This window comes from Chiloscyllium punctatum, chromosome 23 (assembly GCF_047496795.1).
Source record: "Chiloscyllium punctatum isolate Juve2018m chromosome 23, sChiPun1.3, whole genome shotgun sequence".
NCBI lineage: Eukaryota > Metazoa > Chordata > Chondrichthyes > Orectolobiformes > Hemiscylliidae > Chiloscyllium > Chiloscyllium punctatum.
Genome location: NC_092761.1, coordinates 92484700 through 92510013, shown reverse-complemented (window position 1 = coordinate 92510013; position 25314 = coordinate 92484700). Strand labels below are relative to the sequence as shown.

Sequence of the window (25314 nt, the reverse complement as noted above, 5' to 3'; positions counted from 1 at the left end):
TATTTAAAACAGAGGAGGAAACATTTTTCTCTCAGAGGGTTAAGTGTCTTTGGAATTCCAGTCATCAAAAGGCAGAATCTTTAAATATGTTTAAGGTAGAGGGAGATAGAGTCTTGATGACTAATGGGGTGAAGGATTTTCAGAATATACAGGAATGTACAGTTGAGATTAAAATCAGACCAGCCACGAACTTATTGAATGATGAAGCAGGCTGTAATAAGCCAAGCAGACTATTCTTGCTCCGTGTTTGTACACTTGCATATTTTGAATGAGATACTGAAACAACTATGAGTTTCTGCAAGAGGAGATAGGTGTGTGGAGCACAAATTCAACGCTGTTCCAGAATCAGAGGCAACCAGAATTTGAAGACAGGAGAAAAGTAAACCATCTGTTACCTTCCGTGTGGGCTGGTCCTGCTCTAGTCCAGCTACAGCTCTGTCAATCAGACCCTCAACAGTAGAAAGTGCTGCAAAAACAGAAACAGCCCAGTCTAAGAAGCTAACTCTTCAATCTGCTAAACACAGCAGCAAAATATGTTCCAGTACAGGCATTACCATCAATCTATCACAGGCTACAAACAATATCCATTTAAAGAAGCTCTAAGTGGATACCTCATACTTACAGTTGACATTTAGATTCAAGCTTTTAAATTCTCAGCTGTCAACAATATGCAAACAGAGTACATGATTAACAATCATTCCTGGTTTTACAACAGATTTTGAGATCACTAATATAATTTAAGAGGTGTCATATTTACAATTCGAGACTGGATTTTGAACAAGTTGCATGTGGGTTTTCATCTGCGAGTTAAAGGGCTTAAATGATTAACCTGTCAAGATTTCTGAAGATTGTTTTTTAAAATGTCTGAGAGATTTTCTGGAATGATAATGGAAACTTGTTTATACTGGTATAAAGTTTCAAAACTGGATAAAGTAAACATTGAAGATCAATAGTTTGTTTTCAGTTAGAAACATCAGGAATTGATTTGGTTCAGTCTGGGGGAAACAGCTATAGCTTGGAAAGCTTCTGTTCTGATTGAAACTGGATATATAAAAACAATTTCTGCTACAGAAAGGAGTTAGTTCATAACTGTTAGGAAATAGGTCACTTCAGTGCAAGGGTTTTAGTGTGAAAGTTTCCAAGCAAACGTGTTTGAAAAGAACCCTGAAGGAGATTCTCAAAGTTGAGAAAAGATTAAGCTCAGCTGTGTGACTACATAAGGAAGCAACGATCAAATTCTCAAAATCCAAAAAGAAGAAACATCAGCAGATACGATAAGAGGGAATTCTCTCTGGTGATTGAATAAAGGGACATTGTTGGAATAAATGGAATATTGTATTTTACTGTTTCAAAATTTGCCAAATTGCCATAATGTAAATAGCTTAGTTTATTATATTTTATCATCTTTACTCTTGCATAATAAACTTATTTTATAGTTAAAATTATATCTGCAACTTGTGAGCTTGCGTTACAGTGAAAGACCATCCTGTTAAACTTTAAAAACAATCTGTCAAGTAGATTTCAATCTGGGATCTGAATAATATCATCAGCTGGGATCATAACACTACGTTGTTTCTTGGGATTATCAGAACAACAGTTCAAATCTTTACAACTGTCATGTCTCTACTGGCAGCAGTTTGATTTGTTGGTTTAAAGGGACCAGGCAATTATTGGTGGTCTTTCGATCATCTCATACTGGATCATCACATCAGACAACACTCGGAAATGTCAACACGTTACAGCATGTGTTATAAACATACAGAAGCAGCAAACAAACTCATCAAGAACACTGATGTGAAGATGGTGTAACCACCTGTTTTGCTGATCCTCTCCTTTAACCACAGCAGGTGCAAACACAGGAAACGCCTCCAACGTCATAAGAAATTGTGCAAAGGAAAGCCCACACTGTTCGCCCCCCACAAGCAGAGAATACTTCATATCTCATTAACTTCATCTAAATCGCATTTTATCACATTCACATTTTTACTTTGAGTATTAATTTAATCTTTTATCAAAAAGCTCTTCACCAAACATGCTACAGAAAGCAATGACAAAAGATTCTACCTGGCATTCAGCCAATACCTTTCCCTACCATTCCAAAAGTCACAGGCAATTTCCATTCCCAAATAACCCACCTAGAATAGGTCACTCCAATCCCTAATTTTTATCACCATCATTACATTTCCTCTCAGCCTGTGTTTAAACAGCCCCAAAGTTAATATTATTCAGATTAGCCTCCCTCATCAGTTACACCAAAGCCCAGAAGGTGGGGCTTTCACACCGGTGGCTCAGAATGCCTCCAGCTGGCTGCTTACCTCCTTTCTGTGTGAATGGTGGAATCTCAAAGTCAAGTTCAGGGATTCTGGTCATAGCGCAGTCAGCTTTCACAACTTCACGGTTCAGATCCTGCACAACACACATTCACAGCATCAGACAAGATTCATGACAGATCATCTAAAAATACTGAACTGGCAATATAAGTGAGCATTCAAGTCCAAGTTTAACAGAATGACTTTGCAAGCGTTGTGATTAATTCCTGTCTCATCTTATCAATTTGTGCTACAGAGCCATCATTGTGAAAATACTAACATTTAAGGAACAGAATCCTTTGTGTTTGCTACATTTGATCATTCCAAACACTGGTTGCATTCAATTTTGCCTAGAAATCGGATCGAAACAACAAAAAATGCAGGTGCTGGAATCCAAAATAGACAGGCAGCAGGCTGGAAGAACACAGCAAGCCAGCAGCATCAGGAGGTGCAGAAGTTTACATTTTAGGTGTAACCCTTCCTCAGGACTGGATGTGGGTGTGGGGGGAGCTGCAGATAAAGGGTGTGGTGGGACAGGGTGGCGAAGTGGGGATAGGTGAAGACAGGTAGAGGGAATGACCTGGTTGGTGGCAGGGAGGAGTGGAAGGGATGGGGAGGGGCTGAGAAGGGAGTTGGGGGATTGGGAGGGAGGCTATTTGAAATTGGAGAACTCAACGTTGAGTCCTCCGGGCTGTAGGCTGCCCAGGTGGAAGATGAGGTGGTGTTCCTCCAATTTGCGTTGTGGTTCGTTTTGCCAAATGCAATTAGAAATTGGATCAGCATTTGGTAATACATCATTCAAAACAGTTCCAGGGCCAGGTGGTTGGAGGAGAGAAGCCAACTCCCATGTTCGGCAGGCCTGCATTAACTGAATTACATCGGTTCTGTATAGTGGGTGCTCAAGGAAGTCCTATTGCAGCTGAATAACTGTGTAGTGAAGGGTCAGGGAAGACAGGAAAGATTTAAAAGGTTTAAGGTGAGAGAGAAAAGATTCAAAAGGGACCCGAAAGAGGTTAGAATCAGAAGTGTACAGCCTGGAAACAGACTCTTCGGTCCAACTCGTTCATGCTGACCAGATATCCTAAACTAATCTGGTCCTATTTGCCAGCACTTGGCCCATATCCCTCTAAACCCTTTCTAATCATATATCAATCCAGATGCCTTTTAAAGGTTGTAATTGTACCAGCCTCCACTACTTCTTCTGGTAGCTCATTCCATACACACATCAGGCTGTGTGTGAAAAAGTTGCCACTTAGGTCCCTTTTATATCTTTCCCCTCTCACCGTAAACCTATGCCCTCTAGTTCTGGATTCCCCCACCCCAGGGAAAAGACTTTCTCTATTTATCCTATCCATGCCTCTGTAAGGTCACCCCTCAGCCTCCGATGCTCCAGGGAAAACAGCCCCAGCCTATTCAGCCTCTCCCTGTAGCTCAAATCCTCCAACCCTGACAATATCCTTGTAAATCTTTTCAGAACCCTTTCATGTTTCACAACATCCTTCTGATAGGAAGGAGACCAGATTTGTACACAATATTCCAACAGTGGTCTAACCAATGTCCTGTACAGCCACAAGATGACCTCCCAACTCCTGCACTCAATACTCTGACCAATAAAATAAAGCATACCAAATGCCTTGTGTGTGTATGGAACGAGCTGCCAGAGGAAGTGAAGGCTGACACAATTACAACATTTAAAAGGTACCTGGATAGAATAGGAAGGGTTTAGAGGGATATGGGCCAAATGCTGGTAAATGGAACGAGGTCAGATAGGGATGTCTGTTCGGCACAGATGAATCAGACTGAAGGGTCTGTTTCCGTGCTGTATGACTCTATAATTAATAGTCATGTGGATAAATATGGGTAATCTAGGGAGAACAAGCATAGGTTTCAGGGAAAGTCATGTGTGACTAATTTGCTGAGTTTTTTTAAGAAGAAACAGAGAGGATTGATTAGGTTAATGTCAATTTGGTGGACATGGACTTCCAAAAAAACTCTGATACAGTGAACACAAGGCTTGAAAGAAACGTTATACATCATGAAATAAAAGGGACAAGAAACAAATGTGATATATTAAACTGGCTGACAGATAGAAAAGAGAATAAAGGACATTTTTCAAGCTGGAGGACTGTTTGGAGTGGAGTTCTCGAGGGGTCAGTTGAGACCCTTGCTTTTCCTGATATATATGAATCAGCTGGAATAGTGATTGTTGTGCAGGGAGCAATTTAAAAATTTGCATTTGATAGAAAATTTGAAAAAAATGGAAACTTTGTAGAGGACAGTATAGAATTTCAAAAGGCTCCTGTAGTGCACTGGTAGTGTCTCTACCTCTGAGCCAGGGAGTTCAGGTTCAAGCCCACCTGCTCCAGAGGTGGGGAACAATATCCCTGATAGGTTGACTAAAAAAAATCTAGAACTTTAAAAAAGTTGGAGTGGGTGGCAGCTGATGTTCAATGCTGAAAAACGTGAGGGATGATGCACTTTGGTACAAAGAACATGGAGAGATACTACAAGAATACTCCTGTGAAGGGTGTGCAAGAGCTGGCAGACCTTGGTAAGAGGATCTGAGCTATGGGGAGAGGCTGAACAGCATCAGAGGCTGAGGGGTGACCTTATAGAGGTTTATAAAATTATGAGGGGCATGGATAGGATAAATAGACAGTCTTTTCTCTGGGGTTGGGAAGTCCAGAACTAGAGGCATAGGTTTAGAGTGAGAGGGGAAAGATATTAAAGAGACCTAAGGGGCAACTTTTTCACACAGAGGGTGGTACATGTATGGAATGAGCTGCCAGAGGAAGTGGTGGAGGCTGGTACAATTGCAACATTTAAAAGGCATTTGGATGGGTATATGAATAGCAAGGGTTTGTAGGGATATGGGCCGGGTGCTAGCTGGTGGGACTAGATTGTGTTGGGATATCTGTTCGGCATGGACGGGTTGGACCAAAGGGTCTGTTTCATGCTGTACATCTCTATGACTCTATATCTGGATAAGTCATTAAAGGTGGCAGGTCAGATAGGAAGAGCACTTAATAGAGCATATAATATCCAAGTCCTTATTAATAGCGGCACTGAGTACAAGAACAGGAGGTTGTACTGAACCTGTATAAGACAATGCTTCAACCTCAGTTAGAGAATTGTGTACAGTTCTAGTGTTGGACTTGAGGAAGGATGCGAGTACATTGTAAAGAGTACAGAAGAGGGTTAGCAGAATGATTGCAGGAACGTGAAGCTTCAGTTATGAGCAAAATTAGGAGAAGTTGGGACTGTTTTCCTTCAAGAACGAGGCTATGAGAAGATGAGTGGAATTTTAAAACTTTAAGCAATCTAGAGAAAGCGGATAGAGAGAAAGTGCTCTCACTTACAAAGTACTTAAAACAGGAACTGTAAAGTGAACTGTAAAAAGGGTTAATTGTGATGTGAGAAATACACAGCAAATGGTTCAGGTCTGGAAGTGTGGAGGTTCAATAAGCTGTTTCAAGGGGACAGTAGATGATTATTTCAATAGTAATAACATGCAGGGCTCTGGGAACTGAGAAAACAGCACCAGGTTACAATGCTAACTTAGAGTGTCAGTGCAGCCATGATGGACCAACAGCTTCCTATGCACCATAACAAGTCTGAGATTCTGTGGAAGCGAGTGACTAGAAAGGAAGCGGTGTACCCTTCAGCCTTGGTTGTAGATGAAGAACTCAGTAATGGAGATAAACAAGATGACTATCTACACTCTACATGCCAGTGCTCTGATCCATACTGAGCTGTAATTTCACACCATCAGAACCTTCAACTGTTTTAGTAGAACAGCCATTCTGCATATATCAGTCTAAAGGTAAATAAAGCACTTGTACAACTCAAAGCATTACAGCCAAAATGATCCAGCTGTACCTATCTGAATATCTCAATATTCAATTGCATAATTCATTATTTTACTTTACAGTTTACAAAATGCCTCCTACCGAATATTATTTACTCGGGACACTGAGGTTAAGAAAATATAAATTCTCTAAGGGAATTCCAAACAGCAATGATCCTCAGAAAGAAAATTCTTCTGGAATTTATTCTTAAATGGAAAGCCTTTATTTTGAAACTGTGCCCCCTCGTTCGAAGTTAAAAATCACATAACACCAGGTTATAGTCCAACAGGTTTAATTGGAAGCACTAGCTTTCAGAGCACTGCTCCTTCATCAGGTGGTTGTGGAGGAAACAATCGTAAGGCACAGAATTTATAGCAAATTGGGTCCTCCGCTACCACCTGATGAAGGAGCAGTGCTCTGAAAGCTAGTGTGCTTCCAATTAAACCTGTTGGACGATAACCTGGTGTTGTGTGATTTTTAACTTCGGACACCCCAGTCCAACACCAGCATCTCCAAATCACGACCCCTCGTTCTAGATTACCCTATGAGGGGAAACATCCTGTCTTTACCCTGTCAAGCCGCCTCAGAATCTGATATTTTAATAAGACCACACCTCATTTTTCTGACCGAAATCAAGGCCAACACTTGCACATTATGCTCAGGAAGGTGATGAATCAGAAAAGCATTCCCACTGAGATAGAAATAAATATGTGAACTTAAACAGCAGCTCATGTTGTCATAAACTCACCTCTTTGGAGGAAACACAGAGCGTGTACCGGACTCCTTCCTCCTGTATCTTTCCAGCTGACTGAACCTCATTATTAACCCAGCCACAGCTCTCACAGGTAAAAGAACTCACAATAATTTCTTTGAAGAATGGAATTTTAGTCAACAGCAACCGGGTCATCCCCTTTAGAGAGAGTAAAAGGGGAAAAGAGATGATAATGCACATCAATAATTCCACTAGGCAAGGTAGATAAAAAGATCTGACACTCAAATGAAAGCAAAATACTGCAAATTCTGGAAATCTGGAAAAAAAAACAGGAAATGATGGAGAAACTCAGCAGATCTGGCAGCATCTGTGGAGTGAAAAATGAAGTTAATGTTTTGAATCCAGTATGACTCATCTTCAGAACTGAAAGCTGTTGAAAAAATTTCTTTATACATTCTTGTCATAGGCAGGAAAGCAACAAGATGATGGTGGAGAGGCCTACTGTAACAACCTCTTTGTCTTTTCCTTCCTTCTCCACTCTACCCTTTCCCTTCCCAACCCATTCCCTTTCTCTCTCACCACAGAGAATCCTACAGTGCAGAAAGTGGCCATTTGGCCCAGTGAGTCTGCATTGACCCTCTGAAAAGCATCCAGAGCCATCCTCCTACCCTATCGCCGTAACCCTGTATTTTCCATGACTAATCACCCAATCTGTACATCCCTGAATACTTTGGGCAATTTACTTAGAGACACAGAGTTTTACAGCATGATCAAGACCCTTCAGTCCAACTAGTCCATGCTGACCATGATCCCAAACTAAACTAGTCCCACCTGCCTGTGTTTGGCCCATATCGCTCAAAACCTTTCCTATTCATGAACTTATCCAAAATGTCTTTTAAACGTTGTAACTGTATCTGCATCCACCACTTCCTCTGGCAGTTTATTCCACGCATGAACCACTCTCTGTGTAAAATACATTGTCCCTCATGTCCTCTTTAAATCTTTCTCCTCTCACCTTAAAATTATGCCCCCTAGTTTTGAACTCCCCCACCCTAGGGAAAGGACCCTTGTCATTTACCTTATCTCTGTCCCTCATGATTTTGTATATCTCAATAAGGTCATTCCTCAACCTCTCACTCTCCAGTGAAAAACATTCCCATCTTTCCAATCTATGTTTATATCTCAAACCTTCCATCCCAGGCAACATCCTGGTCCCTCTCCAGTTTAATAAACTTTCCTATAACCTCTTCAAAGAGCTTCAATAGATTGTTCAAGCAGGATTTTCTTTTCACGGAACAATGTTGATTTGCCTGATACAGGGCGACCCATGTATCCACGAATTGTTTTTGCTGTTTCAGTTTACCGCAGCCTGAACATATTATAGGGAACCTTCTGGAACCAGAGGGCTGCTGGGAAGGTAAATTTCCCATTGAAATGAATGGGTTCGCTCGTTGGTTTCGGGTTTCTGCAGGAGGCCTTAGAATATATCCCCCGTGGGTACTGGGGGACTACTATATTCTTGAACTTATCGAAATGCCTTCCTATAACATCAACTGCATTTAACATTTTCCCATAATAAGTGGTGGAGGCTGGTACAATTGCAACATTTAAGAGGCATTTGGATGGGTATGTGAATAGGAAAGGCACAGCAGTTCAGGCAGCATCCAAGGAGCAGCGGAATCGACGTTTCAGGCAAAAGCCCTTCATCAGGAATAAAGGCAGAGAGCCTGAAGCGTGGAGAGATAAGCTAGACTTCAACAGTTTCCTCATTTCCCCTTCCCCCACCTCACCCTAGTTCCAAACTTCCAGCTCAGCACTGTCCCCATGACTTGTCTGGACTTGTCCTACCTGCCTATCTCCTTTTCTACCTATCCACTCCACCCTCTCCTCCTTGACCTATCACCTTCATCCCCTCCCCCACTCACCCATTGTACTCTATGCTACTCTCTCCCCACCCCCACCCTCCTCTAGCTTATCTCTCCATGCTTCAGGCTCTCTGACTTTATTCCTGATGAAGGGCTTTTGCCCGAAACGTCGATTTCGAAGCTACTTGGATGCTGCCTGAACTGCTGTGCTCTTCCAGCACCACTAATCCAGAATCTGGTTTCCAGCATCTGCAGTCATTGTTTTTACCTATATGAATAGGAAAGGTTTGGAGGGATCTGGGCTGGCTGCAGACAGGTGGGACGAGATTGGGTTGGGATGTCTGGTCAGCATGGGCGAGTTGGACTGAAGGGTCAATTTCCATGCTGTACATCTCTATGACTCTTTTGGTTACTGCTTTCTTTCTTCTTTCCTTTTTGAATAAAACAGTTATCTTCACTATCTTCCAACTGAATTGTACTATCCCTGATGCAAGGGAGTTTTGGAAAATTTAAACCAATGCATCAAATACCTTATTGACCACTTCTTTTAAGTCTATAGGATAATATCCAGCAGGATACAGACACTTGCCTGCCCATAGTGCAAACAATTTACTCTGGACCATTTCTCTGGTGATTGTGATTTCCCCTTCCCCATTCCAAAGTACTCCCTCCTTTCTATTTCTTGCTTTATCTGTATTTCTGAGAGGTTTTGTATATCCCTAATTGCCCAGAGGGAGATAAGGGTCATTGCTGTGGGTCTGGAGTCACGTGTAGGCTAGACCAGGTAAAGTGGGCAGTTACCGTCCCCGGGGGACATTAATGAACCAGATGGGTTTTTTGACAATAAACATTTAAATTATGGTCATCATTCGACTCATGATTCCAGATTTTATTGGATTCAAATTCCAACACCGGCTGAGGGTGAGATGTGAACCTGAGCCCCCAGAATATTACCCGAGTCTCTGCATTAAATAATTAATTAACAATCCACCCCCCCAACACTCCCCACCCCTCACACTGCCCCCAAACCCCACAGTCCCCACCCCTCACCCCATCCACCTCACACACTCCCCACACTCCCCCCCCTCCCACTCCCCCCCACACTCCCCCCCCTCCCACTCCCCACACCACCCCCCTCCCCACACCCCCCACTCCACACCCCCCCCAACACTCCCCACCCCTCACACTGCCCCCAAACCCCACACTCCCCACCCCCCCAACACTCCCCCCCCTCCCCACACCCCCACTCCCCCCTCCCACTCCCCCCCCACTCCACCCTCCCACTCCCCCCCCACTCCACACCCCCCTCCCACTCCCCCCCCCACTCCACACCCCCCCCCACTCCCCCTCCCACTCCCCCCCCACTCCACACCCCCCCCACTCCCCCCCCACTCCACACCCCCCTCCCACTCCCCCCTCCCCATACCCCCCTCCCACTCCACACCCCCCCCACTCCCCCCCCACTCCACACCCCCCCCACACCCCCCCCCACTCCCCACCCCCCCAACACTCCCCCCCCTCCCCACCCCCCCAACACTCCCCCCCCTCCCCACACCCCCACACCCCCCTCCCACTCCCCCCCCCACTCCACACCCCCCCCCCACTCCCCCCTCCCCACACCCCCCTCCCACTCCCCCCCCCACTCCACACCCCCCCCACTCCACACCCCCCCCACTCCACACTCCCCCCCCCAACACTCCCCCCCCCCCACTCCACACCCCCCCAACACTCCCCCCCCCCCAACACTCCCCCCCCCACTCCACACTCCCCCCCCCACTCCACACTCCCCCCCCCCCCACTCCACACTCCCCCCCCCCCCCACTCCACACTCCCCCCCCCCCCCCCACTCCACACTCCCCCCCCCCCCACTCCACACTCCCCCCCCCCCCCACTCCACACTCCCCCCCCCCCCCACTCCACACTCCCCCCCCCCCCCCACTCCACACTCCCCCCCCCCCCCCACTCCACACTCCCCCCCCCCAACACTCCCCCCCCCCACTCCACACCCCCCCAACACTCCCCACCCCCCCCCGCGGCCTGACTCACATTTTTCAGGCAGTTCATGCACAGACTCTCGATCAGGTTCGGCCCTGCATCCTCTCCCCCTAAATCCGGGAAGAGCGGCCCCGGACCCGGCCCCGGCCCCCCGGGGGCCTCGCCTACAGACACCGCCATCGGCCTCGCTCCTCGTCCCGGTCCCCGGCCTCGGGCCCGCGCTGCCGCTCCCGGACACGCTGCTGCTGCTGCTGCCACCTCCCGGTGGGAGGAATGGACAACTGCAATAACTGCATTTCTGTAGCGCCTTCCATGGTCCGACTGGATCATTCTGGTGTTTTCATTTTTGTCTTCACCCACTTAAAACATAAAAACAAAAAAATTTTCAAAGCACTTAAATTTTATAGCAACATTTGATTGCCTTGAATTTACTATCCACCACATGCGCAGCATGTTTAAAAGTGCTTTTCTGAAACGTTGTCATGATCAAAGCACACAGCAAGATCCCAGAAACACCAAAGGATAAATCAGAAAATGCCGGAAATACTCCTCTGGTCAGACACTGAGATAACAGATGGAATCATGTTCTCACATTGGATTGGGGGGGGGGGGGGGGGGAGTGAGTTTTTTGTGGGATGGTGGGGTCTCTAATCTGCTGTCGAACCATCATGCAGGAGACTTGTGCTTTCACTTTACAGCAAATCCCACTGTCAATCAGACCTACCCTGGTGTCATGAGCAGGACCAGCTGCCAGAGGCTCCAATAGCTTATGATCTTCTGATGTATTTTATGCTAAGAAGGAGGAAACATTATTTTAGCTTCATTTTTCTGGAGGTTTTAATGTACTTTCTGTTGGGATGCTTGGGGACTTGTTTGTGTTCCCACATTTTCAGTGAGGTTTTACAACCCTCAAAGTGACGAGCTGTGAGTGGGTTGTACAGGAGGGCCTCAGTTAGCAGGATGGTTGGTTTGTGATGCAGAATACACGAACAATTTGGGTTCAATTCCCACACTGGCTGAAGTTACTGTGGAGAACCGTCCTTGTCTATCTCTCCAATCACCCTGAGATGTGGTGTCCCTCAGGTTAACCCACCACCAATCAGCTCTCTCTCTAATGAGTCATAGAGATGTACAGCAGGGAAACAGACCCTTCAGTCCAACTCGTCCATGCCGACCAGATATCCCAACCCAATCTAGTCCCGCTTGACCCATATGCCTCTAATCCCTTTCTATTCATATACCCATCTGGATGCCTTTTAAATGTATAATTGTACCAGCCTCCACTACTGCCTCTGGCAGCTCATTCCATACACACATTACCCTCTGCGTGAAAATGTTTCCTCTTATATATCTTTTATATCTTTCCCCTCTCAAGCTAAACCATGCCCTCTAGTTCTGGACTCCCCCACCCCAGGGAAAAGATTTTGTCTATTTATCTTATCCATGCCCTCATGATTTTAAAAACCTCTATAAGGTCACCCCTTCAGCCTCCGACGCGCCAAGGAAAACAACCCCAGCCTGTTCAGCCTATCCCTATAGCTCAAACCCTCCAACCCTGAGGTTGAATCCTTTTCTGGTATTCATAGTGAAATCTTTCCAACCTATTTATCTGTTGTAATGTAGTTCATGCTTTCCTTGTTTAATAAAAGTTTTATTGCTTGTCTTAAAGCACACTTAAGGCACTCTTGTGAATGTGTCCAGTAACTGGCTTGAAGGATTAAAAAAAAAGTCCCAGGTATGGTTTATTGATGCAGTTTTCAATCAGGGATGTGTCTTTTTCAGCATTGCCATCAACTGGGCTCAGAGACAGGGAGCACATGGTACAAGAGCTCAGACACCTCATTTCCTCTGGTCACGGGGGTTTTACTCTAAAAGCAAAATACTACATTACTCAAAATCTAAAATCAAAGCAACTCTAAATATAGATATAGGGTCACCGAACTGGAGGGTGTAATGAGACCCAAATACAGAAATTGCTGGAAAAACTCAGTAGATCTGGTGGCATTTGTGGAGAGAACTCAGAGTTAATGTTTTGGATCTAATGACCCTTCCTCAGAAGTAATGAGAGAGGCCGGAGGAGTGCTCTCTCTCTCTCTCTCTCTCTAGTCCCGCTGCTGCCACACCCACATTTCAATGTCTTACTCAATTACCAATGAGGCCAGTTAGAGATTTTGGGTGGAACTTTCCCAGACCCCGAACAACGTGGTCTATGGTGCTAAGGCTGAACAACTGTGTGAGAGGCTAATTGAGGAGAGATGTCAGGAGCTGCAAGATGAAACATCTGTCAGAGTTCTGGGCAAGAGCAGCAAGAAGTGGATTAATGGAATTGTTGTTCTTTATCAGCTTCAGTAACATCACCTCATTAATATGCAGCATCTGCAGGATAGAAACTAGACTGTGAGAATTCCTGATGGGAAAGCCGGAGCGGTTATAGGGAGACTCTAGAAACTGCTCACATCCTGCCCAGTCTGCAGGCCCGTTTAGACAAGGCTGGCAGTGAATCACTGGGAGGAGCATTCAATTGAAGGGAAGTTTAAACCTTCAAAAACAAAACATGAGAGTAGAGGTGCGAGGTAATAAAGAGGGAAATGATCATCAAAGTCTAACAGGATGGGGCAGAAAATAATAGACAATAGAAATCAGAACAGAATATCTCAGCAATCTCATCAAGGCTCTTTCTCTGAATAGATGCGGCATTTGTATAAAGATAGATGGGTTGATGGCACAAATTGAAATAAATGAGTCGGACTTGATAGCTATTACAGAGCCTTAGTTACAGGGTGACCAAGACCAAGTAGTCAATATTCAAGCTGTTCAAAATTGCAGAAGAATAGGCAGAGGGAAAAGGAGGTGAGGTCACTTTGTTAATGAAGGAAGGTATAGTGTTGTGGTAGTCGTATCGTAACTTGTGGAGTGCCACAAGGATCAGTCCTAGGGCCTCAATTATTTACTACCTGTATGAAGACTTGGTGGAGGAGCAGAATGTAATGTATCTATGGTCATTGATGTATCCAAAAATAGGTGGGAGGGCATGTTGTGATGAGGATATAAAGAATCTGCACAGGGATTTCGATAGGTGGAGTGATTGGTCAAAAACTTAGCAGGTGGAGTTTAATGTTGGAAAATATGAAGGTATGCATTTTGCTGGGAAGAATTAAAAGGCAAACTATTAGTTAATGATAGACTCCAAAACAGAGCAGCACCAAGGAATCTGGGTTTTCTTGTGCATGAAACAGGAAGTTAACTTGCAGCTGCAGCAAGTAATGAAGAAGATAAAGGCAATGTTGACCTTGAAGAGGGAAGTCTTGTTCTAACTGTACAGGCTGTTGGTGAGGCTGCACCTGGAGTACTGTGTAGAGCTTTGGTCCCTGTATTTAAGAAAGGATGGACTGGTATTGGAGGCAGTTCACAGGAGATTCACATGGCTGATTCCTGGTTGCCATCAAACACAGAAAGAACAAAAACAGAAATTGATGGAGAAACTCATCAGGTCTGGCAGGACCTGAAGAAAGAAACATATTTAATGTTTCGAAGGGTCACCAGACTCAAACAATCCCAATATCAGTATAACTGTGAATTAGTATAGGAGCTGAAAATCAAAACTAAAATCAGCAAACTGGGAAATACTCAGCAGCTCAGACAGCATCTGATGTGGAGAAACAGAGTAAAAGTTTTGGAATGCTGTCCCTTCATCAGCACCGGAAAACATCAAGAATATAACAAGTTTTAAACACATCTAGAACCAGAGAAAGAGGGAGAGGAGGAAAGAGCTAAAGGAAAAGTCTTTGATAGGACACAGAGCTGAGGAGATGAAATGACCATTGGGAAATCGCCACGGTAAAAGGATGTATAATGGGAGAGGTAAATACAAACGATGTTTCGTGAGCTGCAGATTGGCAAAAAAAACTGTAACCTCAGCAGTGTCTTTCCTAAGTAATGTTTTAGCCTCCATTATTGTATCTGAAAATTGAGCAGATGAAATTATGTTTGTTACTTTAAATCCTTATCCTAATCCTACCATTTAAAGTAATTTTCCAGAGATTTTATCATACTTTTATTCCATAAGACCATCTCTCAGGCTGATACCTGTCCACTCTTATTCTCCGTGACCTGAACTCATGAGGTCAGCAGAGGTCACTGTCTCTGAGCTACCCCAATGCTTCTCACTGCCAAGGACAATCCAATAACCACCCAGAGCAATGTCTAATACATTGTGCACAAATTCTGCTTCCAGGATTTCTAACCCATAATTAAATGGTTAATTAATAAATACTGTCACTGGGCTTTGTGGATCTCAATGTTCAGCTTCCACGTTGTGTGTGTGAACTTTAACCCATCGTTAAGTAAATATCCACGTGTGAAGTTTATTTTCTTGAATTGAATTCCTGCCAAATGTTTATCTGTAAAATTAGCACTTGTAACTAGTCAGCAAATTCCATTGTTTGACGCTGAACAACAGCAGTACAATGTCTGAATGCTCATTCTGTCGTTACTAAAGAAACAGAGAGAAAGAGAGAGAGAGACAGACAGACAGAGAATGTGTTCCTTTCTTTGGTCAGGGGCTGTGGGCAACTCGAGCATGGTTAGAATTTGTTTCCATTGCTTACAGCCCTAGAGAGCAATTATCAATCAAGATGGGCTGTACCAGAGAAGGACATAGGAACAGGCATTGTCTAGATGTCCCTTTCAGCCTGTTCAGCATTCAGTATGATCACAGCTAATCCCTTCTCTCAAATGTAATATTCCCGCTTTCTCCCCATACACCTTGATGCCTTTAAAATCTGAAATGGTACCTATCTCTTTCTTGAATATATTCAGGGATTTGGCCTCCACAGCATTTTGTGGTAAAAATTTCTGCATTCATTACTCTCTGAGTGAAGACATTTTTCCTCATCTTAGTCCTAAATGGTCTATCCCATATCCTGAGGCTGCCCCCCGGTTCTAGATTCCTCAACCAGGAATTACATTCACCCTATAGTGCATCTAGCCCTGTTAGATTATTTTATGTTTCAATCAGACCTTCTCCTTCTAACCTCTAATGAATACACAATGAATCCCTATGGTGTGGAAGTAGATCATTTGGCCCATCAAGTCCACCTTGGCCCTCCCCACACTATCCTGGCAACCTTGCATTTTCCATGGCTAATCCATCCAACCTGCATATCTTTGGACTGTGGGAGCAAACTGGAGGAAACTCACGCAGACACCGGGAGAAGGTGTAAACACCCCTACCGACAGTCTGTCGGAGGTGGGAATCAAACTCTGTAAGGCACTGTAAGGCAACTGTGCTAACCACTGAGCTACTGTACTACTCAGTCAATCCAATCTCTCCTCATTGGACAGTCCTGTATCCCTGTATCAGCCGAGTGAACCTTTGCTGTGCTCCCTCTATTGCAAATACAGCAAACATTGTTTTAGCTGGCATCTTATGAACTGGCATTCTTGATAAACTGGCAATAATATATCCCTCAAATACCACCAAGTTTACAATATTATTTGGTCCAATTATTACAGACTTTTAATTTATTTTCCTCAATGTAAGTATATTTGTTGCTCAATTGAATAGCCACACGGAATATCGACAGTTGATTCAATTTCGAGTCAATTTCTCCTCAAATACCGCAGTTTGCCGCGATGTCTGAGTCAGTTGAGGGTGTGAGTGGGAAGACTTTCTGCCAGTAAGTTTTATTTAAGGTGGAGTTGCATTATTATTTAAGTGAGTTGTGCTGTAAACAAAGTACAACAGTGATGTGTATACCCCAACATCAAGTTTCAATTACATTGTCTGTGTTTGTACACTGATATGTGTATCTTATGATTATCCAAATATTCAGTCAACCAGCGCATTCCTGCTGTAAGTATTATTCTGGGTATGCTCTCACTAAGGCCCTGTATAACTACAGTCAGAGATCCCTACATCTACACTCTCATCCTCTTGCAATGAAGGCCAATATACCATTTGCTTTCCCTGTTGTTTGCTGCACTGGCCTGTCTACTTCTATTGACTGGTGTACAAGGATATTCAGATCCCTTTGGACAGTCACATTTTCCAAATCATCACCATTTAATAACAACCTGCCTTTCTGCTTTTCACACAAAGAGTATAACTATACATTTAATATAAACATACTGTATCCACTGTGTATTTTCCCACTCACTCAACCTGACTAAATCGCCCGGGGAGGTGGTGGCCTCATGGTAAACTGTTAATCCAGAGACCCAAGTAAAGTCCCAGGTTCAAATCCCGCCAAGGCAGATGGTGGAATTTGAATTCATAAACATCTGGAATTAATGATGACTGGGAATCCATTGCCAATTATCAGGAAAATCACTAATGTCCTTTAGAGAAAGGAACTGTCATCCTTACCTGATCTGGCCTCCATATGACTCCAGACCCGTAGCAACATGGTTGACTCTTAACCCCACTCTGGGAAATTAAGGATGGGTAATAAATGCTGTCTCGTCGGTGATGCCCTTGATGATCCCATGATGAATTTTAAAAAACCTTGGAGCCTCCTTGCATCCTCCCCAACTCTGCCCATCTTTATGCCATCTAGAAAGTTCCCTCATGAATAGCTGGGGCCTTAGCATTGATCTGAGTGCTACCACACCAATCACTTCCTGCCACTTTCTGTTTCCCACTCTCTGTTTCCACTATGTTTCTTGTCTGTCAACCAATTCCCCATCCTTGCCAAATATTAGCATCTATCCCAAGTACTTTAACTTTGCCCACAAATCTCCTAAGATGGACTTTATCAAAAGCCCTTTGAAAATCCAAATACACCACATCCACTTGTGCTCCCTTATCAGTTCCACTAGTTACATCCTCGAAAACTCCAGTAAATTTGTTAAATATGATTTGCCATTTATAGAACCATTCTGGCTTTCTGCAATCCCATTGCTGCTGAGACATCTTTTATAATGGACTCTTACCTTTTCCCCCTATAAAGGTGACACTCACTGGTCTCTCCCTCCCTTTTTAAATAGTGCATTCCCCACCCTCCAGTCTGTATGAGCTGCTCCAGAGTCTGTACATTTTGGAAGATGACCAACAATGCATCTGATCTTTCCTGGACCATTTCCTGTAGGATGGCAATTTTCCAAGGGGTAGTCCATCAGTGAGTTTTTACAACAATCACAGTGATTTCATGATCAACCATCATTGAGACGAGTTTTGAATTCCAAAGTTTATTTATTGAGTTTAAATTTCAGCAACTGCTATGGTGGGACTGACTCTGTGACCCAGAGCATTAGCCTGGGCTTCTGGGTTCCTGGTTTAGTGACATTACCACTCCATCAGAAATATATATATATATATATATATATATAGAGAGAGAGAGAGAGAAACAGAAAGACAGACAGAAATATGTAGATGGAGAGAAAGAGAGAGTGATAGAGAGAAAGAAAAAGTAAAAGAGATAGATAGAGAGATAAAATAAATGAGTAAGTATGTGAGTGAGAGAGGCATTGACTGGTTCCTGAGGGTATTCCACATCCTCTGGGAATGTGGTTCTCAGCTCCTAGTGGCCTGGACAGATACTAATTGCTGCTGCAAACAGCCACCAGAAATCCACAGCCTGAAACATAACCTGTACCCGAATCAGCCAGCCTTGGGAAGCAAGACTATTCATTTTCCAATAGAAGCAGCAGGTCATGTTCACCCACCTGCTCCAGCCTCTCTCAATATTTAATACAACACACAATGATCAGACAGGCTGTTTATCACCTCAAAATGTCCCAAAGATCTCTCAGCTGCTGAAGTGTCTTTAATGTAGCAGGAAACACTGTGGGAAGTATCTCTGAGGACAGTATCTGGTGGGCTACACTGAAGTTTCAGTCGGTTTATAAGATGTTGTTTGTTTAGGTGCTAAGGGACCTTATCTCAAAAACGCTTGATGCAAAATGTGACCATTTGGCCCATTATGTCTAACTCACTGAAAGTTCATCCACACCCTGTCTCCCATGGCCTCAGCTCTTTGCTCAGGGCCTTCACAGTTCTATCCTCAAATACTTATCCATTTCCCCTTTTGGAAGTTCCCATTGAATCTGCTTCCACCTCATTTTCAGCTTCTTAGAGTCCCCAGATCATAGTCACTAGCTGTAAACTGCACCCCACTAACCACTCCGCCATGCTTTCCCAGATCCCCTCACTCTGTGCCCCTCTGGTTACTGACCATCCTGCAACTGAAACAGTTTCTCAGTGTTTTCTCTATGAAGCCCTTTATCATCTGTCTCTTGACACTACACGTGTTATTAAATTATGACCTTTGCTCTAAAAAATTAATCCGAATTGGAATTTGGCCGCTCATTAGAGTTGGGATCACATTTGAGCAAATGTACCACAGTTCACAGTGACAGAGATGTTGGAAGTTCCACGTTTTCTTGGGATCAGTGGAGAACCTGCACAAACAGACCAACTCCTTATCAACGGCTGATAAGATTCGGCTTATATAGAGCAAGTGCCGGTGAGACTGGGACACGGAGCTCTCGGATCAGTAGAAGCAGGTGAGAGAAACACTTGCTCAAGCAGCTGCTATTCTCAACACTGCAGCCTGGGGTTTAAACAGGGACAATGGCTCAGCAGATGTATCTGTGTCAGGTAGTACAGTACATGCATCAACCAATGGTCAGTGCTGACAAATGATGAGAATACTGTGTTTGTAAATAATGTTGCGGTTTGTATGTAGTTAATAACACTCAGATTGTGCTGCAAACATATGAAGGAGATTGTTCACGGGAGCAAAGTTGCTTCCTGGAAGCAATAAATGGCACTTAAAGATTTAAACCTCAGCCTAACTCTGATATTTGTCTTTTCACAGAGCAGCTGTAAAGAAGAACAGAAATTGTAATTAATTTGCACGAAATCCAGGATGTTTCCCAGAGTGATCCTTGTACTTCTAACTGCTTTCTTGGTGTTAGGTAAATATTTTATATTTTCTGCTGTGTTTGGAATATTTTGTGCTATAGGGTTTTTCTGTCTGTCACTGGGGTCTGTGCTGCGTCTCAGACTTTTACAATTTATATCATTGACTGAGATTAGAGGGAAGCAGAGGCATTCTAAATTGATTCATAGCTGACACACAGATAGGTCAGAGAGTATGTTGTGTAGAAGACATCAGGATAGTGCAGACTGGGATACGGTTAGGTTTCAGTCAGTGGGTAAACACCTGGCAGATGTGGAAGAATGTAGAATTACAGAAAGAATAATAAAGTAAAATATTGCTTAAATAGAAAAGGACTGCAGATTGGGAGGTGCAGAGGAATCTAGTTATTCTAGTGCTAGTTTGCAGATACAGCACGTAATCAAGGAGGCCAGTGGAATGCTGTTCTTTATTACAGGAAGAATTGAACATAAAAGTGAGGACGTTATGCTTATACAGGGCATTGATGGGGACCACATCTCAAATACAGTGTAGTTTTGGTCTCGCCTTTTTTTAAACAAGGATGTAAATACATTGGGAGACAATTCAGAGGAAGTATACATGATTGATACCTGGGAATGAGTGGGTTGGCTCTTGAGGATAAGTTGGACAGGCTGGGATTATTTCCATTGGAATTTAGAAAAGTGTGTGGAGTAACTTGTCTTGTATATTAGATCTTGAATGGTCTTGGCGAATTGGGCATGGAAAGCCTGTTTCTTTATGTGAGTGAGTCCAGAATTAGGCAGCACTGAATAAAAATTAAGATTTGCTTTTTCAAGACAGGGGAGGAGAAATATTATTTCTCAGAGAGTTCTGTTCCTTCAGAAGGCTATGGAAGCAGTGTCACTGAACATTTTTAAAGGCAGAGATGATAGATTCTTGGTAGCAAAGGAATCAAAATTTATCAGGATAGATAGAAATGAGGATTACAAAACACAGACACGGTGATCTAACTGGCTGGCAGAGGAAGATCGAAGTGCTGAATAGTCCACTAACTGCTTCAGTTTCATGTGGAAAACCTCACTGCTTTCTCCTGAAAGGATGTCAAGCTTCTGGAGTGTTGTTGGAGCTGCACTCATCCCGGCAAGTAGGGACTATTCCATCACACTCCAGTCTTGTATCCCAATGGGCAGGCTTTGGGGAGTCAGGAGATGAGTTACTTGCTGTAATATTCCTACCTCTGACTTGCTGTTGCCGCCACTGTGTCTACATGACTGGTCTAGTCCAGTTTCTGGTTAATGGTAACCCCCAGAGTTGTTGGTTGTTGAGGGCAAACTTGCATCACCTGTTTATTTGGATTCATTTTAATCTTGTCTTAAGTAGTTAAAAATAATGGTTTAACACAATGACCTGTTTATTTGTGCAGTCAGTGATGAACGAGCAGTAGTCAGGCTGCATTGAGGTTACTCTTTCACAAGCTATTGTCTCTCGAATAACCAAGAAACACTCTCATTTTAATTGTTGTTTCCTTCCTCCCCTAGGCTCCCAGGTTCAGGTCCACGGAGATGAGGTCCAAGATGCTTTCTGGGACTACATCAGTCAGTTGACCAACAATGCCAAGGACAATATTGACCAGATCCAGGGCTCAGAAATCAGCGATCAGCTCCGGTGAGTTTGGAATGTTTGGTAGCATTAAAAATGTGTTGCTGGAAAAGCACAGCAGGTCAGGTAGCATCAAAGGATCAGGAGAATCGACATTTCAAGAAAGCATGTTTGGTAGCATTGTCAAGACAGCTGGAGGCTGATGCAAACACATTTTACTTGAATCTTGGGAGCAATTAGAGTGAGGATTTCTAACCAATCAGGAATGAGATTATAGATTGGTTGGTCATGTGGGTTGAACAATGGTGAATGGAATTTAATCTAATAATTTAATTAAAAGTGTCAGGTGATGGATTGTGAGAGGACTAACAAGGTAGGGGGAGCACATTGAATAGTAGAACCCTAGGAAGTAGAAGAGGATCAGGTTGCTTAGTGTGCAAGTTCATACATCCTTAAGGACAGCCAATAAATAAGATATTGTCGATAAAAAGTGGTTAACAAGTTATTTGGAATACTGTTCTGATCAACTATTTGTTACACTTGAACCAATATCTTTGACAAATAACCCAAATGTTTGAAATCCACCCTAACACCAGAACTCTGTTAAAGATTTGTATATCTCCGGTTTCCTCTGCTTCGTGTCACGTTATGTGCCCAGTATGAATATCCTTTTTGAGTCCCATACACAGAGGAGGCCACATTGCCCAATCTTATGTCTGTCCCCTCTTGATTGTTGATGCTAACAGCAAGGGAAGGATTGAAGGATGTAGGAATTGTACTCTGTCTTCCACAAGATAGTTCAGTGTAACATCCTTACTCCTGTGTAATAGCTGTCAGAGAATTGCACTTGGTCAGTATTCCCTCTTGAAATAGGCAGGAGCAAATCCAACAAAATGTGTTCAAAATGTCTCTATCTTTTCCAGTGATTTCCTAAAGGATAATGTGGAGACTGTCCAAGACTACACTGAGAATCTCCACCAGAAACTGGCTCCCCTCACAGACGAGCTGCATCTGAAGGTGACATTTGACAGTGAGAAACTTCGGCAGACGATCAGGCACGAGCTGCAGGACCTGAGCAGGAAACTTGCTCCTTTTGCTGATGGAGTCCACCAGAGCCTGAGTAGAAACCTTGCAGAATTCCACCGTAAGCTGACACCTTACAATGAGCAACTCCAACAGCAGCTGAGGAATAATGCTGAGGAACTTCGCCAGACACTGGCTCCCTACACCAAAGCTCTTCAGGACAAACTGAGCGAGAATGCTGAAAACCTGAGGGGTGTTCTCACTCCCTACGCTGAGCAGTTCCAGATGGAGATTCAGGACAATGTTAATCATCTCAAGCAGAAGGTGAGTGTAAATGCGAGGGAATTCCGCAGTCAGCTAGATGAGAAAGTGCAGGAGCTCCGTGATAGCCTGAGTCCTTACGCCAGTGATATCCAGAACAAGATGAACCAACAGATCAGTGAAATGACTCAGAGGGTTGCACCTTATGCTGAGGAGCTGCAGACAAAGCTGGATGAGAATGTGGAAGTTCTGAAGCAAAGGCTAGTCCCTTACATTGCAGAACTGAAAGTGAAACTCAATGAGAACTTGGGAAGCATGAACCAAAATCTGGCTCCATACATTGAAGATCTCAACAGCATCATTAACCAGAACATTGAAGAGTTCCACCAGAACATCACCCCCTATTCAGAGGAGCTGCATCAAATAATCAGTCAGAATGTCCAGGAGATGCAAGAGAGACTCGCACCATACGCAGAAATTCATCAGGATCTTCAAAATCCGACTTTCAGCTTTATGGGACAAATTCCGTCAGAACAAGGAGAACTGATTGAGAAATGGAAAGTTATTCCATCAGACTGTGTATCAGGAATGCAGAACCTTGTTGGAGGACAGAGAACTGTTTGATTATAAATATTATCATGTATTTAAGCCACTAATGGCATGTTAAATTATGGATGAAATGTCTTGAAATTACTTCGGTATTGATAATATTTTCATGTTTCCGTTCCTTGTGAAGTTCAAATTAATAAATATCTTTTTTTGGAAGACTATTTATCCATCAGCAAAGTTCCTGACTTTGGAATTTCACCTGGTGATCCCTATGAGTTCAGTCACAGCTCTTTCCTGTTGGGAGACACAAGGAACAATAGCACAGGACCCACACTGGACAGTTTCGGTATCCCACCGTGACCCACACTGGACAGTTTTCGGTATCCCACCGTGACCCACACTGGACAATTTCAGTATCCCACCGTGACCCACACTGGACAGTTTCGGTATCCCACCGTGACCCACACTGGACAATTTCAGTATCCCACCGTGACCCACACTGGACAGTTTCGGTATCCCACCATGACCCACACTGGACAGTTTCGGTATCCCACCGTGACCCACACTGGACAGTTTCAGTATCCCACTAGCCATTTTTCATTCAGTATGCATGGGTATTGCTGGTGGTTAGCATTTATTGCCCCATCTCTAGTTGCCCCTTGAGAAGGTGAGGTTGAGCTTCCATCTTGAACTGCTACAGTCCATGTGCTGTAGATAGACCTACAATGACCTTGGGGAGTGGAGTTCCAGGATTTTGACCCAGTGACAGTGAAGGAACACTCATATACTTCCAAGTCAGGATGGTGAGTGGCCTGGAGGGGGATCTTCCAGGGGATGGTGTTCCCATGTATCTGCTGCCCTTGTCCTTCTGAATGGAAGAAGTTGTGGGTTTGTAAGGTGCTGTTTGAGGATTTTTGGTGAATTTCTGCAGTGTATCTGGTCAATGATAACACTGCTTCTCCTGTGTCCCCTGTATCTATCTCATGTGATGAAAACTTAAAGGGTGGCTGACTAGGAACTGGATTTTGAGTGATGATTTTCCAGTCAGTTTCCAGCTCCATAACCTCTCAGCAGCAAAGTGTCAAACTATCCAATCCTCTCAGCCCCCTCTCCATAAGCCTCACTCAGTCAATCCCCTCTCAACCCACCTCCCTCACCAACACCATCTATCCCTCAACTACTCCTCCCAAACTACCTGCCACTCCAAACCTTCTCAATAAAACCACCATCAACCTCTGACTTCATCTGCAGGTGTGGGCATGACATACATGTGTACAGAACATAGAACGATACAGCACAGTACAGGCCTTTCAGTTCTTGATGATGCTGGGAAACTGATCTGAAGTCCATTGAACGTACACTATTTCATTACTATCCATATATTTATCCAATGACCATTTAAATGCCCTTAAAGTTGTCAGGTCTATGCCCCTACAACTCTCTGATTAAAGAAACCACCTATCCTATATCTATCACCCATCAATTTAAAGCTGTGTCCCCTCATGTTAGTCATCACCATCCAAGGAAAGAGGCTCTCACTGTCCACCTTATCTAATCCTTTGATCATCTTGTATGTCTCTATTAAGTCACCTCTTAACCTTCTTCTCTCTAACGAAAACAGCCTCAAGTCCCTCAGCCTTTCCCCATAAGACCTTCCCTCCATACCAGGCAAGATCATAGTAAATCTCCTCTGAACCTTTCCAATGATTCCACATGTTTCCTACAACGTGGTGACCAGAACTGTACATAATACACAAACTGCAGCCCGCACCAGAGTTTTGTAAAGCTGCAGCTTGACCTCATGGTTCCGAAACTCAATCCCTCGATTAATAAAAAGCTAACACACTATATGCCTTCTTAACAACCCCATCAACCTGGGTGTCAATTTTCAGGAATCTACGCACATGGGACACCGAGATCTCTCTGCTCATCCACACTGCCAAGAATCTTACCATTAGGCCCAGTACTCTGCATTTCTGTTACTCCTTCCAAAGTGAATCACCTCACACTTTTCCACATTAAACTCCATTTGCCATCTCTTAGCCCAGCTCTGCAGTCTATCTATGATCCTTTGTAACATGCAATATCCTTCAGCACTATTCACAACTCTACCGACGTTAATGTCATCCGCAAATTTACTAACCCATCCTTCTATGTCCTTATCCAGGTCATTTATAAAAATGACAAAACAGCAGTGGCCCCAAACCAGATTCTTGCAGTACACCACAAGTAATCAAACTCCAGGATGAACATTTCCCATCAACCACCACTCCGTTGTCTTTCAGCTAG

At 43.8% G+C, this 25314-nt stretch overlaps 2 protein-coding genes across 6 annotated transcripts in view; one reads left to right on the top strand and one right to left on the bottom strand.

Moving 5' to 3' along the window:
- The window catches only part of zpr1 (ZPR1 zinc finger), a 38524-nt gene extending 27450 nt beyond the window's left edge, over positions 1 to 11074 (bottom strand). The window contains exons 1-4 of the mRNA XM_072593514.1: positions 10781 to 11074; positions 6906 to 7067; positions 2316 to 2406; positions 396 to 466 (exon numbers count right to left, since the gene is read on the bottom strand). Of these exons, the coding sequence (XP_072449615.1) occupies positions 396 to 466; positions 2316 to 2406; positions 6906 to 7067; positions 10781 to 11059 (603 nt within the window). The 5' untranslated portion in view covers positions 11060 to 11074. The remainder of the gene's footprint in view (positions 1 to 395; positions 467 to 2315; positions 2407 to 6905; positions 7068 to 10780) is intronic.
- Positions 1 to 23241, top strand: part of LOC140494261 (uncharacterized) — a 56571-nt gene extending 33330 nt beyond the window's left edge. Inside the window, exons 1-4 of one of the 5 annotated variants that reach the window (XM_072593524.1) lie at positions 19133 to 19234; positions 19549 to 19648; positions 21132 to 21258; positions 22116 to 23241. In XM_072593524.1, coding sequence (XP_072449625.1) covers positions 19600 to 19648; positions 21132 to 21258; positions 22116 to 23100 — 1161 coding nt within the window. In that variant the 5' untranslated portion in view covers positions 19133 to 19234; positions 19549 to 19599 and the 3' untranslated portion in view covers positions 23101 to 23241. The other 4 variants (XM_072593528.1, XM_072593526.1, XM_072593529.1 and 1 more) reach the window with 4 other exon arrangements.
- Positions 23242 to 25314: the final 2073 nt, after the last annotated feature.